Below are 18,388 nucleotides of genomic sequence, written 5' to 3'. Positions count from 1 at the left end.
CATTATAAAAGTGTGCATGCATGCATAACATAATATTGTCGCTTTGCACAAGGATAATTACGATTCATTAAATTTTTCCTTGAGCATATAATCCTTCTTTTCCGTGATGACGTCATGAAGTGGCAGCGATGAGCAGCTCCCATAAGTTCGTATATTGTGCTGCCTTCTATCGACGAAGTTGCTGAACTATTTAGACCCAATCGCACTGTTGTGTGACTGTGACGAACCGAAAGGTGATAAGCGTTTTGGATATTGTGACACAAATCAGAAAGTGAAACGAGCATTTAAAGTGCTATTAAATTTTCGTGATGGAGTGATTTCGTGTGTACTACATTCAGAGTTGTTCAAACTGCAATGTTCCTGTAATCTTCATAACTTTGAAATTTGTATTTCGTGTGTTTTTGATTATCCTAGCTATGGGACTGTTTGGGAAGACGAAATCCCGAGATCCAAAGGAACAGGTGAGTGAATGCACGTGAAAATCCTGAACATTTAAGTTAATTTACATGTAGAGACTTAGAAGGTTTTAGGCTGTGTAATATGCTTTCTAGTAGAATGTGAAGTAAAGTCTACCCATTTAACTGTTGAGTTACGCATGCTGTCCAAATTTCTATAATAGTAGTATGGGTTCGCCAGTAAGATATTTCACTCAACACCAGTATGATCTAATTGAAATACGAAGATTGACAAATATTTTTCATATATTTGGAAACTATATAGTTGTCAGTTTCTGCATTAACGTCGTAAGTGTTTTACATTAGCTGAAGCAGTTGATCGTAAGTGCTGCAAGGTTGTGGCGTACTTGACATAAATTGGTTACTTCGATGTGTTCTTTTAATTTTCTCTTTTATCATTTTCATTTGTCATCTTCCATTCTAAAACTGCTACCCTCCCGTTTGTTATGAAGGACTCCTCTGTAAGTTAAAATTTAGAAAATAATATTTTTCCTTCTAGGGTGACCTATGTGTATATATGTGAAACATGGTCCCTAATTCTTACACTAAAAGAGGAAAGTAAATTATGAATAGCTACCTATTTTGAAAATATGATGAGTGAAACAGATGAGTGGAGAATGTTACATAATACTGAACTGCAGACTGATTAAGTGTCTTCAGAATCTTACGAGGGGTAGTCATAAAGTTTTAATTATCACCTCGAAAAAATCAAGCTGGGACCATGAAACTTGGTGATGGTGTTAGTCCTTCTCTACATATTCACCCTTCAATGTGACACATTTTTCCCAATGATGGATGACTTGGCGGAGACCTTGGTTGTAGAAGTCTGCATTTTGGTTGTTCAGGAAACGTTCCACCTCGATAATCACCTCGTCATCATTCTGACAATGCCTGCCATGCAATGGTTTCTTCATCCGAGGAAAGAGGAAGAAGTCACTGGGTGCCATGTCACTGGATCATGTGACGCAAAATTTGATAGTCCAAAGAAGCAGCATGTGTGACTGTCTCCTGTGCACAATGAGCTGGGGTGTTGTCATGGAGCAAAAATACCTCCTTGGACAGTTTTCCGCGATGCTTCGTCTTGACAGCCTCCCGTAACATCGTCAGGAGATTTCGGTACTATGCTCCTGTGATGGTTTGCCCCATACGAGCATAATCTGTCCTAAAATACACTCGGCATCACATTGGCTGATGATGGCTGGGTCTTCGCCTTTTTCGGCAGTGGTGAATGCGCATGTTTCCATTGCTTGCTTTGCTCCTTTGTCTCAGGGTTATAGTGATATACCCACCACTTGCCCATGATGATTTGGCAGCTAAAGAAGTCATCTGGATTGGCCTGACACAGCTGCAACATTCCGCTGCTGCCTCGGTTTGGCAGACTTTTTGAATGGTTGTGAGCAGTCACGAGACCCAGCGGGTGGCGACTTTTGTCATGTTCAAAATGTCGTGATGTTGAAAACTGATCCATGACTGATTTTCACTTTTTCCACTATCGCCTCGATTGTGATACGCCGGTCTTCGAGCACCAAGGCCTCTCACAGAGAGATGGTCTGCCACTTCGTTCTTTGTCATTCAGACTTGTTTGACCACACTGGAAGCGTCTGCATCACCTAACCACTGTGTCATATGATGGTGCATTGCAACCTTACACTTCCACCAACTCAGCGTGGATTGTTGCAGCGTTGTTCCCCTTCAAATGCAGAAAACGAATTACCACATGATACTCCACTTTATCAATAGACTGCACCATTTTGTTTTTTCTCCTCTAGCGACGTGCTACGGTACTGTAGCATGGGGATTTCAATGTGTACCAGGACTGCAGACATGTACCTGCAAACACACAAAAAATTAATTACATAACTTTATTTTTCGAGGTGATGATTAAAACTTTATGACTACCCCTCATATCTTCCTAGGCTACATTCTCACAATGAATGAATTAATGAATTAAAATTTTTGAGTGTGAGGACACACATGGCTAATTAGCACTCTTTAAAATATACGAGGACAAATCCTCTTATCTAAATCTCTTACTTTAAAACATCTAAAGAGCTCCTTGAGAAATGTTAAAAGTGCAATGTTGTAAAGGGACCTGCACATAATGTACATAACACGTTAAAAACAGTTTGAGGCCTGCTCTTTGCAAAAAGCTAAAAACGTTTGTTAAAACACTGTCATCTTGTCATCTCCCAACATGGATGATAAACAGTTGGGATGCAAATCTTTTAGACAACCACAATATCATAATAGTAAATTCCACATCTTAGTATTTTTAAGAATTGTGAAGATCTGTCATGTACTAACCTTCAACGAAAAATTTTATTGCAATTGCTTCTGTAATCGTATGTAAAAAGAAAAAAAGGTAAAGTGCTCCCCTGTGCATATCACCATGCCATGAAGGCGTATAGGGGTGTATGTAACAAATGGAATAATGTATCTGAACCTACAACCACCTATTTTTAAGAATTACACACAGAAACAAACTTTCAGCATGTAGCACATGATTTCGAACTGGGGTGCCGATAATTATTTTAGGGGAAAAAAAAAAAAAATTGAAAGTAGGTCTGATATCAAACATTTTTGCTCTGAGCATCAATCTCAGGTCTCACATTAATAAAACAAGATATTCTGATGTTTGTTCCTCATATTATCTCTCAATACATGAATAATGTTAGTACTGGAGTAGGTACTACTTACAGTATTTGACAATAAATTTAACTTGCTCCTGATGACATATTCCACTTCGATTTAAGATTAAAAATTGAAAAAAAGAATGTAACAAGGGTGCTCCAGTTTTTTTTAAATCTTATTCCCAAGGGTGCCACGAATGTAAAAAGTCTTGGGGGTAGAAGAAAAAGTGGTACTAGTTTACTATCCTTCGGACAGATTTCTTCATTTCTACAGAAGAAACTACTTACTGTAATAAGTTCCTGTTGTATTGTCTAATATCTGGAAGGTGTTTTGTGGGATGTGGGAATGTTTCATAGCGGAAATTCAACCACTGACGCATAGCCCCACGAACCATTCATACATAGCCCCACGAACCGTTTCCGGTAAGGTTAGGTTAGGTAGGGTCACAATAGGTTACAATAGTTAAAAATTGGTTTCGAAAAAATATGTGTAGCCCCACACACCATTCTCGCATAGCCCCACGAACCATTTGCGGAAACGTACGTTCTTCAGTTACAAAAACACTTTTTTTAAAAAAAAAATGATAAAAAAACGTGAATACACGTTAAAAAATGATCCACGAAGCAGATAGGTAAGTAGAAATGTCAAAAATTGACGAAACTCAGTAGTTATAGGTGTCCGAAGGATAGTAAACATTTACCGAAAAAGTTATATAACAGCTGGCACAAAGTTACTAGAGCAACCAGAATCATGAACCCATGCCAAGGAATAAATGAGATACACTAATCTTGTGATAATAAGGGTGAAACATTGAGATTAGAAGGTCCTTAAGCCATGAGCAATTTTGTGGTAAGGTATTAATTGTTTACAAAAAAAAAAATTGGGTTGTTATACTCCTCATGCCACTAGTTAAAGTTCAGACAATTTTAATGTTAACAAACAAGTTGATTTAAAGTGTGATCAGTATTTTCTTTGATTTAAACATATTTCTTTCATATCAATTCCTAATGTTACATTTATCCCATCATACTAGGATGAATGTTTCCCCTCATATTTATTTACCATAAATGTAAAATATGTTAATTTGAAAACATGACTACTTTGGTTCAAGTGAAGCTCACTAGACCTCCAAAAAAAAAGGAAATTACAGGGAATCCTTGAATGTAACATGCATAATTTTGCACATGCAAGTCACATGTACTTGTGTACATCCCATGCACACCTAGGTTAAAAGGCTGCACTGTCTATTTCAGCTGCAAGAGATAATCAATACTCATTGCCACCAACAATTGGTTGGAGCACGACATTTGTCAACTAAACACAGGCCTTCATGGCGTGGTGCTAAGCACAGGAGAACACTTTACTTTTTTTTTTTTTAAACACAAAATGTATTGTTGATGAACTTTTGTATATCTTGAAATAAGGTACGTCTTTTTCTCAATAGAAACTAGCATGTTTAATGCTAGTTTTGTGACCTTTGTATGATTTTGTACCCTTCAGGTGGCTCAGTCGGAAACGCGTCTGACTACCATGCTAAAGGTCCCGGGTTCGATCCCCGGCCGGTTCAAATCCGGGAACTTTTCTAACGATGGAAGCGGCCCCGGCGCCCACCCAGCGTCGAATAACATGGGTACCTGGGGGAAACCCTGGGGGTAAAGGCGGTCAGGGGCGTGATGCTGATCACATCACCCCCACTCACGACCGGATCAAGAAAGTGTGGGGCGTTACCCCCACACCCTCTATATGCCTTCATAGCGTAGTGCTATGCACAGGGGAGCACTTTACTTCTTTACTTTACTTTTCAGGTTATTCACGATTCACCACATTACAGTATGCAATAGTGGGTTATTCCATGTGACTTGCATTACAGTTAGAAGCATGATATCCTTAATATTAAAATTTGTCTAGAACTCACATAAAAGTTATGAAACTCTTTCTTCCTTATAGGTTGTTACTCCCTTAAGGCTACATAACCTGAGTACAATAAAATGCAGAAAATGTGGCTTTTAAATTTAGTATGATTTTTAAAATTGTTGTGACACGTCTTACATTAAAATTGACATCCGAATTGTCAACATGTACATTTTACTGGAATTCTGCTCTTCTATTATAACTAGGAATTTAATTTTTTTATATAACATACAACAAACATCAATGTCTGTTGCCATACAAACACATAAATAATAGATGCAAAAATAGGCCTTTCATGTAAATAAATGTGATGTGACGTGCATTACAAAAAAATGTGACTCGTGTTACATTTAGGTCAGCAATTAGATACGTTAAGTATAACTACTAATATATATACACCTTGGTACAATATAACTCACAAGAATCTAGATTTTATATTTATTGTGATTTTTTTTAATGTTGTGACACATTAGAATAAAATAGACAGCCGTTTTGTCAATATCTACATTAAAGTGGGTACCCGATTTGTCAACATCTACATTTCACTGGATCTATGCTCTTCTACTAGAGTATGCAATAAACATCAATCACACAAATAAATATAATGCATACATGGATGCAAAATGAACCCTCTTACATAAGAAAATATTACCAATTTCCTATCTGCCGAACACGTCTCACTCGTTTATTTAGTCAATTTTTACATTGGTACTTACCTATTGTGCATTGTGAAATGTTCTTTTAGGTGTTATTTTGCTTTTTTCACAAAAATAACTTCAATTTCTGACATGAGCAGTTATTATTGTTCTTCGTTTTTTCGCTTTTGTTTCGCTGCCATTTAGGTTAGGTTCAATTAGGTTAGGCAAACAGTCAAAATTTGGGGTTGTAACCGAAAAACCCCACACAACATTCACAAATAGCCCCAAAAATCTTTCTCGCATAGCCCCCCAAACCATTCACGGTTAGGTTGGGTAAGACAAACATAGTTAAAAAAAAGGGTTTTTCTTAAAAAAAAATACATGAATTCCTGGTCAAAAATATTCAACAATGAAATAAAACACCTCCACGAACCTTCAAAATGCTACAGAAACTCATTTCGGTAAGTAGTTTCTTCTGTAAAAATGAAGAAATCCGTTCGGCGGGTACGAAATAGTTACCAAAAAAATATTAGTGACTCACGTTACAAAGAATTTTGACTCGTGTTACATTTAGTGTGTAGGCAAGTTTCAGTTTATCTAGTCCACTCAACAACATAATTACAGGGTAGAGTTACTCTCACACAAGTTAGAAGAGTAGCAAGTCACATAGTAACAATAATGAAATAGTACTTATTTCAACAAGTGAGCAAAATGGAGAATTGCAAGTTATATAATTAAAATAGAAAAATGTTGCAGGATACTTCACAAAATACAAGAATGAAAATAAAGAATTACAATTTATGCAATGAAAAGAAACATTTTGAATTACAGTAACAATGCTGAGATAAGAACATTAATTTCAAAGTACAGCAATCAAAACAAGTCCAACACAAATTATACAGTATAAGTGGTGAATGTTTGGTAAAACTAGCCTACTCAAATTTATAATGTCCAAGTGCATTGACAAGGGTGGATGTGTTTATCTGCTTTATGAGCTGTGAACATGTGTAAAATATTTCGTCTGGTGAAGACTGCCAACAGAGTGTAATTTACACATATTACTCAGTATTAGCTAAGAAAGTTAACAAAAACAGTTGTTCTGTGAGTCATAAATGACTCACATATTTTAGCCAACCTCATATACACATCGTGACTTGCGTTACAACTTCTTTTGTTGTATATTAGGCAATTCCAACAGAGAAGAAAAACACATTGCTCTTTTTTCATTGTAATATTGTTATAGAAATAAGGAAACTGTATATTTTGTAACAGAAGTAATTTGTTTTATAAATACTAGAAAAAATGTGTGTTTGTGTGACTCGTGTTACTACTACGCACGTGTTTTAAAATATAGTTTTCAAAGCTATAAAACTTAATGCATTTAAATTGGTGCTCCTGAGAAATGAGTACCTGATTTAGTTCTTTCCAATGTTGCAAAAGTAGATAGTGTAGCAATTGTAAATATACTTGTCATCAACTGCAATAATCACACATTTCCTCCCTTGTTTTTCACCTACTTTTTATCAAACTTCACAAGGCAGTAGAATCAAAACTTGCAATTTATATCGATTTCTAACACTGAAATGTGATATTTTGGTCCTTTACCAACATGCCTGCAAAAAATCATGCCAAAATGAACAGTTTTAATTTTTCAGTGCTATGTCCCGCTTTTCATGAAATGACTCTAATGCAGAAAATAGATGGCTCAACAAAATATATATATATAATGGCATATCAGTTTGCAGGCTGAATTACCAGTAATTTTACTAATTATTTACTACAAGGAGCTTTTAATTTAGTACAAACTTTCAATATTTTTATGAATATAATGGCTTGTACAGTAAATGTTCTTCAAAATAATAAGGCTGGTGTAGACTATTCTATTATCTACAAAAAATATGTTGCTTAGCTATTGTCGATTGCATTCATACAAGCTCTGTTTTTCTACCAACCGATTCTAGAGCTTCAAATTCATTTTCTATAGATTCTTGAGTCCCCGCCACGAAAACTGTCCAGTCCCAACCTACAGTGTTTCCAATAAGCAACAATTTCAACTTTCAATAATAATTTTGGAGAAAATGTTAGAAAATAGTACTTAACGTAAAGGACATCACGAGGTATTTTTTTAGACTGAAATACTTTCTTGGGCATTCAGAAAAAAATGAAAACATGTTTCCATGCAATTCACGAGGAAATTATTATTTTTTACTTCAAACTGTAAAATAATAATGAAAGCAGTAACACAAGAGGGTTGGAAAAAATAGCGAAACCTTCTTAAGGTTCATAGATGCCTACAGTATACATTTAATACACAAAATGTATAAGCATGTGAAGTAAAAAAGTAAAATGTTCCAAGGTTCACAAAAATTTTCGGATTATATATTGTAAAATATCGTCGCTGATCATGTAAAAACTTTCAGCAAGAATGTTTGAAATGAAATATTGAAATTAATTTTAAGAACATAGCATCTTTAGAGTGACATCTCGACTATATTTTGTTTTATTTAAAGGAATTTTGCTGCGCATCGATCTTGCACTCCTCTGAGCACTGCCTGTGATGTGTGCCAGGCTACATTTACTTACTAGGGGAACAAAATATTCCCCGTAAGTCCACGTATTTGTACTTGGTCCACAGTAAGAATCATCACAAACTTTCTCTATATCAGTGGTGGCACCAGGATTAACCATCTAGGGGTGCTTAGGGGATTGCGGAATCAAATTAAGGGGCATACACTTCAAGACAGTGGTTATAAAATATAAATCGAAAACTACAAATGGCTGAATAAAGAAAAAGGGAAATGAATCTTAACAACAATGCTGGCAAAGGAGAGACAGCAGCCACTGATATTTGTAGAGACTGCCTCTGCTACATCAAAGCAAATGTTAAAATCCTTCAGTAGTGTTTGTACGTTCTCGTTTGTAACTCTTTTCTTGGTGACTCTAAGACAAACATTCACACCTCGAGCCTCTGCCAAAGTTGAAGTACTGCTGATACATTGTACAGACTTTTCAGAAATCCCACATTCTTCCGCCATCAGTTTTGGTACTTGTGCAATTGTAAACTTTTCCAATGTTTACCTTACTTTGTTTTTTAATGTCTGTTTGCCAGGCACGTACACCACCATCACATCCACCTGCTATTGTACAACACACAGGATGCTGCTCCTCAATGTCATTCATAATAAAGGCAAAACCAAATAATCCGTATACAATACACCAGCGAGGACACAATCAACCCCATACGTACAAAGCGTGAAGTGTTGACCGTGGCCACCCTGGAGGGCAGGGGTGTGGAGGAGGCAAGGAGACCTTGACTGGACTGTTTTCGTGGCGGGGACTCGAGCAATTGTGCATACTATAGTAGACCAGCCAAAGACCCAAATTGTGACTTCTACCTGCATGGAATGTTAATGATTGGCATCCATGCTAAATCAATCAGTCTTTTGTCAGACAGAAATACTAGGGTGGATGTAATTAAAAAGTTTAACCTTGAACGTCATTTCAAGGTGATATTGTGACCCAGAATGTCAATCACAAAGCTTTCCAAATATTGTCACATAACATATCAAAATAAAAGCTATGGACGAGACAAACAGTTTGGTATGATTTTTAGATCAGATCTTGGAAGTAGGTCATAGTCCCAATTTGAGAATGTTTATCGCAATGAAAACAGTTACACAGCATAATCAATACATGTCAAACATAATATTAAAAAATCAGAAAGGTAATATTTTTCACAGTAAGAATATCACAGGTGTCAGTATTGAGTATGTGAACCAATGTTTCCACAGGCATTCAGCTATATTTTTGACAAATGGCCCTAAAACAATCACAAATTACCACTAATACGAGGGTCACTCTGAAAGTTTTGAGAATCGACAACTATAAGCCAACGCAACATGCTGCTGGTGTTTCTATATTTAAATTGGCATTTCATTAGCAAACTGCAAGTTTCAACTTGCTCCAACAATGGGCTGAGTCAGCATGATAGTTTACACAGCAACAGTTGAGGTTTCGTTTCGAGCAAGGATGGATCTGAAACGAGAGCATTTGCGCGCTATGATTTTTTATGACTTCAAAGTTGGTTTAGGCAAGAGTGAGTGTCGTGAAAGATTGCACCGTGCATTTGGGGATCTTTGCCCTTCACAAGTCACCATCTATCGATGGTTTGCAAAATTTAAGAGTTGAAGAGAATGCCTTGAAAATGAAGATCGTTCAGAACAAATGTTGAGAAAAGATCAACGATGTGCATATGAGCAGATTCAGAAAAGCCGAAATATTGGATCGTCAGCAGTTAGACAAATCCGGGATGAAAAACTTCATGTCAGGAAGATTTGCAGTCGCTGGATCCCCCACAACCTAACAAATGAGCAGAAAAAAGGACACAAGTGGATTGGTGCCAGGAAATGATGGAAAAATTCAGTGGAGAAAGATCAAAAAAACATTTTTAACATCATAACAAGTGACGAAAGCTGGATGTACCAATATGATCCTGAAATGAAGCAGCAGTCATCAGTCTGGGTCTTCCCTGGAGAGGATCCTCCAACAAAAGTGAAGATTTCATGATGGTTGCGGTAAACGTGGTTTAAAATTACTTACGTGAAATTTAGAAGATTTCACACTTCCGCATTGCACAATTTAATGGTTCAATCCTATTAATTTTGAAGATCCACTGTCTTCATTCACAAAAGGGTATGGCGTTTGAAGCAGAGATGGTGACGCGGTACCATCTCCGCTTCAAACGTCGTACCCTTTTGTGAATGAAGACAGTGGATCTTCAAAATTAATAGGATTGAACCATTAAATTGTGCAATGCGGAAGTGTGAAATCTTCTAAATTTCACGTAAGTAAAAAGTGAAGAGATCAAGAAGTTTTGGCAAAAAGATGATCTATTCTTTTTTTCTCTGCTAGTGGGCACTTTGTGACAGTTCCATTTGAACAAAAAACAGTCACTGCGAGTACACGACAAAATGTCTGCCCAAAGTGTTTGATACGTTGAAGAGGAACCATCCAAAGACAGGCCTGTGTGGAATCATGCTGAATCATGACAATGCCTCTGTTCACACCGCAAGGGAGACAACAGATTTTCTGAACGAGTCAAAACATTATGCCAACCCCCTTACAGCCCAGATCTAGCCCCATGTGATTTTTTTTTCTTTTTCCTAAAGTGAAAGAAAACATTCCTGGTTGTCGATTTGACTCACCTGAAGCTGCGATGGCTGCATATGAACAGTGTATTTGTAGCATGACGCATGGCATTCAGCATTCAAAAAGTGGTTTGAACGGATGACACATTGTATAGTGAGTGGAGGAGAGTACTTTAAGAAGATGTAATGGAAAGAATATATTTTTTTTAATTATAAGGCTTCCATTCTCAAAAACTTTCAGAGTGACCCTCATATGAGTACACATAATATTGTTGAAAATGTTGAATGAGTGGGAGAAGCATTACTATGATGTGTATCCAATTTTAGTTCACAGAAATTGTACTAAGACCAGAGTTTTTGTCCATAATGGATATGGGTCAGTCCATACTGGTTGCTTGACCATTTTTAAAATTTTCAATATTTTTGTTGTTCTAACCCGTATGAAGGGGTAGAACCCAACACAGCTATCTCTGCCACGGTGCAGATCTCAATTTTAGTTTCGTCTCCTTCCCTCTTAGCATCACATGCTGTATGGACACACTCGCGCAAACATAATTTAAAACAATTGAATAGCGCTCCAGCTCACGGTTCACACCATTCGACAGGGACATTAATGTGGCAATTTAGCATGATGTATGTGTGTTACGGTGGTCATAAACCTCCACTTAATTTTTCTTTAAAAAAATATGTAATTTTAATTATTTTCACCACTTTCCTACCAATGTTGACATTCAAAATATTTTTACAATAGTCTGACCTCCGTTAAAAACTTTTTGGTTGGGCCTGTGCATGCAAGCACACGCAGACATCGAATTTTAAGAAAGTGCTCTTAGAAAACAAGAAGCACTTGGAAGAAAGGTCAAGAGTTCAAATTTTCTCAATTTTCTCATTACATAAATAATAGGACTTGAATCCATATGCTAGTATACATAAATATAATGCATAAAATTTGTGATGTAAATATTGGAATTACTTCCTCGACCTTCTCGGGAGAAATGAAAGTGAATCTGGGGGAAACCAATCCTCATATCACCCTATATAGGGGATAGACTGGAGTAACTGAAACCACGGGCTTTCAACCATTGCACTGGCAGACAGGTTTGAGGCAAAGGGGTGGGGGAGGAAACATAACCCCTCCCTTTTCTGCAGCATCCTCTACCTGAAACTAGTCTGGTGGTCGAAAACTCTGCTTTTTTTAGCACCTTCTAGCCTGCCTGGTGATTGTATTGTGTCGCATATGAACTGTGGTTTCGAAAAGGCAATAAATATTGTGATTTAAAATGAATTAGATGCATGAGATAATTGATCTGTCACAGCTAGTGTTGCTACTCCTCAGTGGACGTCACTGGTTGTTTAATTATTTTTTTTTAGCTGTCAGAGCTACTTCTAATACGTAGCATTCTGATCATTGCTACTTTCCATTTGTCAACAAAGCTGAAGTTGTTTTGTACTATTTGTGTACTCAGCCATTTTCTCAAGAAGCAAATTTAAGATGTTCATTTATGTTAAGAATTTGAAAATTAAATGAAAACATGAGAAGTGATGCTTTTATATCATAATGATAATCATCATCATCAGTATTCGGCCATCATTGTAGAAGTTAAATGATTTCATCCATATATTTAATGGAAACATGGTCACTTGACGTTTCATAAAACTTAGCATCCTCTGAAAAGTTTGGGACTACAGCTCTGGATATATGTGCATTCAAGTTTATATTCCATTTGCATTTTTTTTTAAAAAAAATGTTTTAACTAGGGGAGCATTCCACGCCAATTATAAGCATCAATTTACCAAAGTTTTACTTCAAAACATGAAAGCATTATGTCAGAATATTAAATGAAATACCTGTTACGCAATCACAAAATACAGTTTTTTACAACATTGTGCAAAATATGTGGTAACCTCGAACTTTGCATAATTTCCAGGATAATTAGACTCCACAAAGTGTCCTGTGGAGTTTTAATGGGCCCTGGGAGAGACGCCGCTTAGGAAAAGTATCAGCTTATTCAGTACATAAAATCCTACCAGCACTTCCCCATACCAATATCACCGATATTGGCCAGAATATCTGCTCAGCCTTAGTTTTAACTTAGAGAAATGGGTTAGATCAATAATATTTTAGTAGGTACAGGTGTGTTTTTGATCATCTTGAATATGTTTTTTTTTTTTTTTTTATCTTCCAGGTTAATGAATGGTGCCACAAATTGAGGAAGGAGACTTACCAGTTGGACCGACAAATAAGGTGTAAGTTCTCGTACCTTTACTGTAGGTTTTATTTTTGTTAAGTTACATGTTTTGAAAGTGAAGTGCTTTACCTGGTTTGTTGCACACTCTGGGTGACCCATGAGAAATCTGGAACACACATGGAAATGATAACTCTGTGGTGCAGCAGCCTCAGCAGAGGTGGGCAATTGTCCAAACAGTTACGAGGTGATGTGTAGTCAGCATGATGTAACTCCAATCATTGTAGGTTTCCATGACTGGGTTACTGCTCATTTCCCCAATTTTCTCATGATGGCAGGTGGTCTCCCCGATGGCGCAGTGGTAGCGTGACCGCCTTGTAATCAAGGGGTCCCGGGTTCGATTCCCGGTGGAGGCACGTAGTGGGTTCCAATTAGCCTTACTGTGCATAAAGTGGACTTAAAACAACAAATCAATCCAATCCAATCATGATGGCAGGTAGACTGGTCCCATACATTGGCTGAAACTCAGGAGAAAAGTTGTTATGTTCCTCCCCCTCAGAAGACTCGAACCAGCTTTCATCCCGTAGCCCAAGACCTGATGCCTGAGACTGCATGGCCAGGGTGCAGGATGGAGGTGATAAGGCACGTTCATTTTTAATTTAAAAAAGAAAAATAATATTGTCAATGCTTTTTAACAGCTATGAGCAGAGCCACTGTTAGGTGCATGTGATGCATTCCACCTCACAGGGCCTTGAGCTTCCGAAATATATAGTGTAATTGAATCATTTACATTAATTTATTATGCAAGCATGATCACATTTGAATTGAAGGAAGAACATAAATTTAACCTATTAGCTATCCAGCTCAATTTGTAGCCAGCATATGTACTTCAGGAAAAGAGAACTGAAATTGGACTACCAGCAAAACACATGGCAACAATAAAAATGCATATCATTGCTCTGGAAATGTACTACGTATTCATTTTTGTCGCCTATGTGTCATGTCACCAGTTCATGAGACTTTCCTGATTCTCAGTCTGTATTTCCAACCGCAAGATATAGACAAATTTTGTTTCAACTATGAAATTACATGTAAGCTGCTAAATGTACTGTCAGTCTTACGTTTTCACTACGTAATATAAGAGCCCAGATGTAGTTGGCACAGAATAGTTTCCTAAACTGAGCCCTGGCTGTGAGATTTATATGTTTACAATGTTTCATTCTCAATCATGAAATTTCTTATGCCTGAATTTTGGGAACCATTTTGAATAAATACATCTTCACATGGCCATTTTTTGTTTAAAACCACTACTACCATCACCTGTCAGATTATTAAGAATTCATCATTGGAGACCCTGCGAGAGAATGGTTATAATGAGTACTAACATATATTATCTTTCCAAAAATTAATTTCATTGTTAAAATAATGGGCTTTTCCATTCCCCCTTATAGATTTATTATGTCCCCACTGTGGCTGTGCAGTCTAAGGCATCATGCTTTGGGCTCCGGTTTAGGGACACAAGCAAGTTCGAGTCACCTGGGGGAAGTGTAACAACTTTTCTTCTGAGATTTCAGACTGTGCATGGAACTGGTGGCCACCCACCATCGTGGGGAAATGGGGAACCTACAAGTGAGTAGCTTAATGCCGTCATGGAAACCTACAACAACGACTGGCGGTTGGTTGTGCTGACCAGATGTCACCTCGTAACTGGTTGAATGATCTGCCACCTCAGCAGGTAGGAGTGAGGCGGGCAGTTGGTAAATGGGCACTGGCCCTCATGGGCTGTTGCACTATGGGTTATCATCATTATTATAGATCTATTTTATGTTGGGATTTCATAAAAATTTATAAACAAAACCCTCATTTTACAGAATGTTTATCACTTTTATGCAGGATGATACATTACTTGCACTATTCTTGTTGATTGCACATAACATCATGAACTGGAGCCATAGATGTGTATGTAATTGTCAATGTGAACTCTACATGATTTTGTAGAAATGAATGACTTCATAAGTGTTAGGTCACAAGATATATTTTTCTGTTTTTTAGCTTCAGATTTATTATGTGCATTGTAAATGCAAACTAGAAAACCCTTAACCTTGCCTACATGAACTAAAGTGATGAATTGTGGCTTTAAAAATATGTTGAACAGCAGATGAAGTATGCATGATTGTAATGAAATTGCCTCTTACCAAGTCTTAATGATATTTTACTTGCAGATTCATCTAATTACATAATTGTACCACTTGATTCATGCTAAACTAGTAAGTGTTTATAATATATAAATATAGAATATTTGAAGTAGTTAATCTAAATTGATTGTTCCAGATGGTAGCCTTGTGTTTCATGTCATCTAAATTTAGTGGTTCTTGTAGCAGTCTTGTTCTTTTCTATGTTTGTAGCAATCCAGCGAGAGGAGGAGAAGATTAAAAGGTCAATGAAAGATGCAGCCAAGAAAGGCGATAGAGATGTGTGCATCATATTAGCAAAGGAAGTCGTTCGGGCAAGGAAGGCCATCGGAAAAATTCACACTTCCAAAGCCCACATCAATTCAGTACAAATGCAGATGAAGAATCAGCTGGGTAAGATAATATGTTTTACTTTTTGGTATCTTTGGATTTCAATATCTTAACAAAATATTCTTCACAGCATAGTGGATAATGCTCTTAACCTTCAATTGTAATCAAGTGATCCCCGCTTCAGTTCTGTATAGCAGCATGTTGTACAGTGGTTTCGATATCAGTTTAAAGTGTGTATCCAGTTTTGATCAGCCTATCTAAGCATAAAGTGAATTTGAAATAAACTTGGACTAAAACTTATCGGTATCAAATTAAAAGTATACACTCAGCTTGCAAGCAAGCACAAAATTACATTGAGAAGGTTAATGCAAACTTGACCAGGACTTGAACCTAGGTTGCTGGCACACTGTGCCATTGCTCTGACAACTGAACTGTTGTTTTGCTTGGGTTGAAATTATCTGGCATGGCAGGTGTGAGCCTTGGAAAGTTTTCTCTAAATTTCTATGATAGTACAGTTTCTGTGTATGCCCAACTATAATACAAAATGCCATGATTGTATGGTTTCTGTATTTAATGTATTTCTTTGTTACATACAAAAATATTGGACTATTTTTTTTTTTATCGATAAGCCAATGTTACCAGATGAGCAGCTTAGGAGTAAAATTCAATAACCCACAAAAGTATGATCAAAGACAAATGCAAAGGGGGAAGTTATATGGTTCCCAGAAATCCTGTAAAGTATGGGAATACCCTTTATTTTATTATGGTGTCTCTTTGTCCTGACAAAAGTCCTCAGGATAGCTTTTTGTGTGCCATATTTCAACTTTTGCAATTGTTGAGTCAACCTGGTCTCATTACCTGCATAATATTATCTTTAAAAATCCTATGAAATGGCGTTACATACTGGTGTACATATGACCTAATACACAACTCCTAGATGTTTTGCAGATAATCTAATGTAATGTAACTCCTCAGATACTTAGGTAATTCTTTTACTTAGGCATGCTTGTGTATCAAGCCATCCTAACACAAGTAAGACAGGTTATTGTGTTTTTCAATTGGCAACTAAAAATGATGAATCATTCGTTGATTGAGAAGATTGTAGTGGAGGTAAAAAATGAACACTTTTGAACTATTGTGCTAAATATGCTTCCTCATAACTTCCATGATAACTTTAAAAGTTATGATGTAGATTTCTACACTACATGTATTTCTTATACGAGGGCAAAAAAAAAGTCTTTGCACCTAACTATTTATTGCCAGATTACAAACCATAAAAGAAAAACAAGATATACACAATCTTCTACATACTTTTTGCTATTTTTCCACATAATCACCACACCTGTTGAGGCACTTGTCACACCGTACCACAAGTTTCGCAATGCCCGTTGCATAGAAGGTGGCCGGCTGATCACGGAACCAACTATAAACAATGTTCTGTACTTCGGTGTCGTTTGTGAACCTATGTCCTGCCAGGAACTTCTTCAATGGACCAAAAAGATGGCCGGAGTGCTCAGGAAGTCAAGTTCAGTGGCAGTGGCAATGTCCTTCAGATGAACACGTTGATCAGCTTTCACCATTTCCTCAACACGGGTAATGTCCGGTGTCAGCAAGGAACGAGGTCGGCCCGATCGCTCATTGCGATCTTATAACACTTATAACAAGCTAAAATACTTTTCGATTCTCCCTCGTATAAAAGAGTGATCAGTAACTTTCACCTTTTGGTTAGTTTCCACCCCCTGCTGTACATGCCAAAAAAAAAAACCCACTAGAAAGAGAATAGTCGCACACGAGCCAGTTTACACCCAAACTTTTTCCTGAGCATTCCTTGCCTCCGTTTGTCTACCAAACACATGGCACTAGACATTGGCCTGATGTATTTAACTTCCCACAGAAAACGAATGAATACATCACCATAAGATGATATGCACTGTAATTTTGGCCTGTGGTGCAACAGCCCATGAGAGCCAGGTCTTACTTACTCACTGCCAGCCTCACTCCCACCGAGATGGGCGATCATCTAACCAGTTACAGGGTGACATGTAGTCAGCATGCCGAACCCCCAGTCATTGTTATAGGTCTCTGTGACCTGGTTACGTTACACATTTGTAGCTCCCCAATTTTCTCATGTTCGTGGCTGGCCACCGGTCCCATACAGTGGCCGAAATATCAGGAGACTTGAACCAGCATGTATTCCATTCAGCCCAAAGCCTGACACCCTAGGGCCACGGTCTGGAACATGCACTGTATGCCTATCATTAGATAGGCATATAAACTCACAATAATGGATTTTCAGTATGTACCACATTGCCTTTAATTTCTCTTCCAATGTTACCTACTTTTCTTTCTCACAAAAATATTTTGAAGAAAAAGTAAAATCCTAAGGTCCCATAATAATGGATGGGCATTATGTTGTAATGCATTTCTAAGCTTGTGATCAAATGATTTTGATTAGCAATCCTTTCCACCGTGCAGGGACACTGAGGGTTGCCGGTTCCTTGCAAAAGTCCACAGATGTGATGAAGGCAATGCAGCAGTTGGTTCGTTACCCTGAAGTAGCAGCTACAATGAGGGACCTGTCGAAGGAGATGATGCGAGTAAGTTTCTCTTCTGTTCAGCTGTGTGTGTGTGTGTAACTGGCCAGGTGATCAAAGTTTGATCAAAGGGTAAGCGTAGATTAGCCATCTTATGCATTAAATGTATGCTTAACCCTCAGAAGAAGGCTGGTTTCAAATAAAACGACCCTAATTATGGACTTATGAATGGCTGATTTCAAATGAAAGCATCACCAAGCAGCAGCAATTAACATGTCATTTCTTGAAAATTACAAATGATAATTCAGTTCTGTATTTTTTGTTCATTTATATGCATATGAAGGTATGACTCGAATGACAATCT

At 37.3% G+C, this 18,388-nt stretch overlaps 1 protein-coding gene across 2 annotated transcripts in view; it reads left to right on the top strand.

Annotated features, from left to right (window-relative positions):
- Positions 1–18,388, top strand: part of Vps24 (vacuolar protein sorting 24) — a 28,057-nt gene that overhangs the window by 2,536 nt on the left and 7,133 nt on the right. The window contains exons 1-4 of one of the 2 annotated variants that reach the window (XM_083126823.1): positions 186–461; positions 12,969–13,029; positions 15,374–15,553; positions 17,966–18,087. In XM_083126823.1, coding sequence (XP_082982949.1) covers positions 417–461; positions 12,969–13,029; positions 15,374–15,553; positions 17,966–18,087 — 408 coding nt within the window. In that variant the 5' untranslated portion in view covers positions 186–416. Of the gene's footprint in view, positions 1–185; positions 462–12,968; positions 13,030–15,373; positions 15,554–17,965; positions 18,088–18,388 lie in introns of those variants that run through there. The other variant, XM_083126822.1, reaches the window with a different exon arrangement.

Source organism: Lepisma saccharinum, chromosome 8 (genome assembly GCF_977018435.1).
Source record: "Lepisma saccharinum chromosome 8, izLepSacc3.1, whole genome shotgun sequence".
In the NCBI taxonomy this organism is placed as follows: domain Eukaryota; kingdom Metazoa; phylum Arthropoda; class Insecta; order Zygentoma; family Lepismatidae; genus Lepisma; species Lepisma saccharinum.
This window is presented reverse-complemented; position numbering and strand designations above follow the sequence as displayed.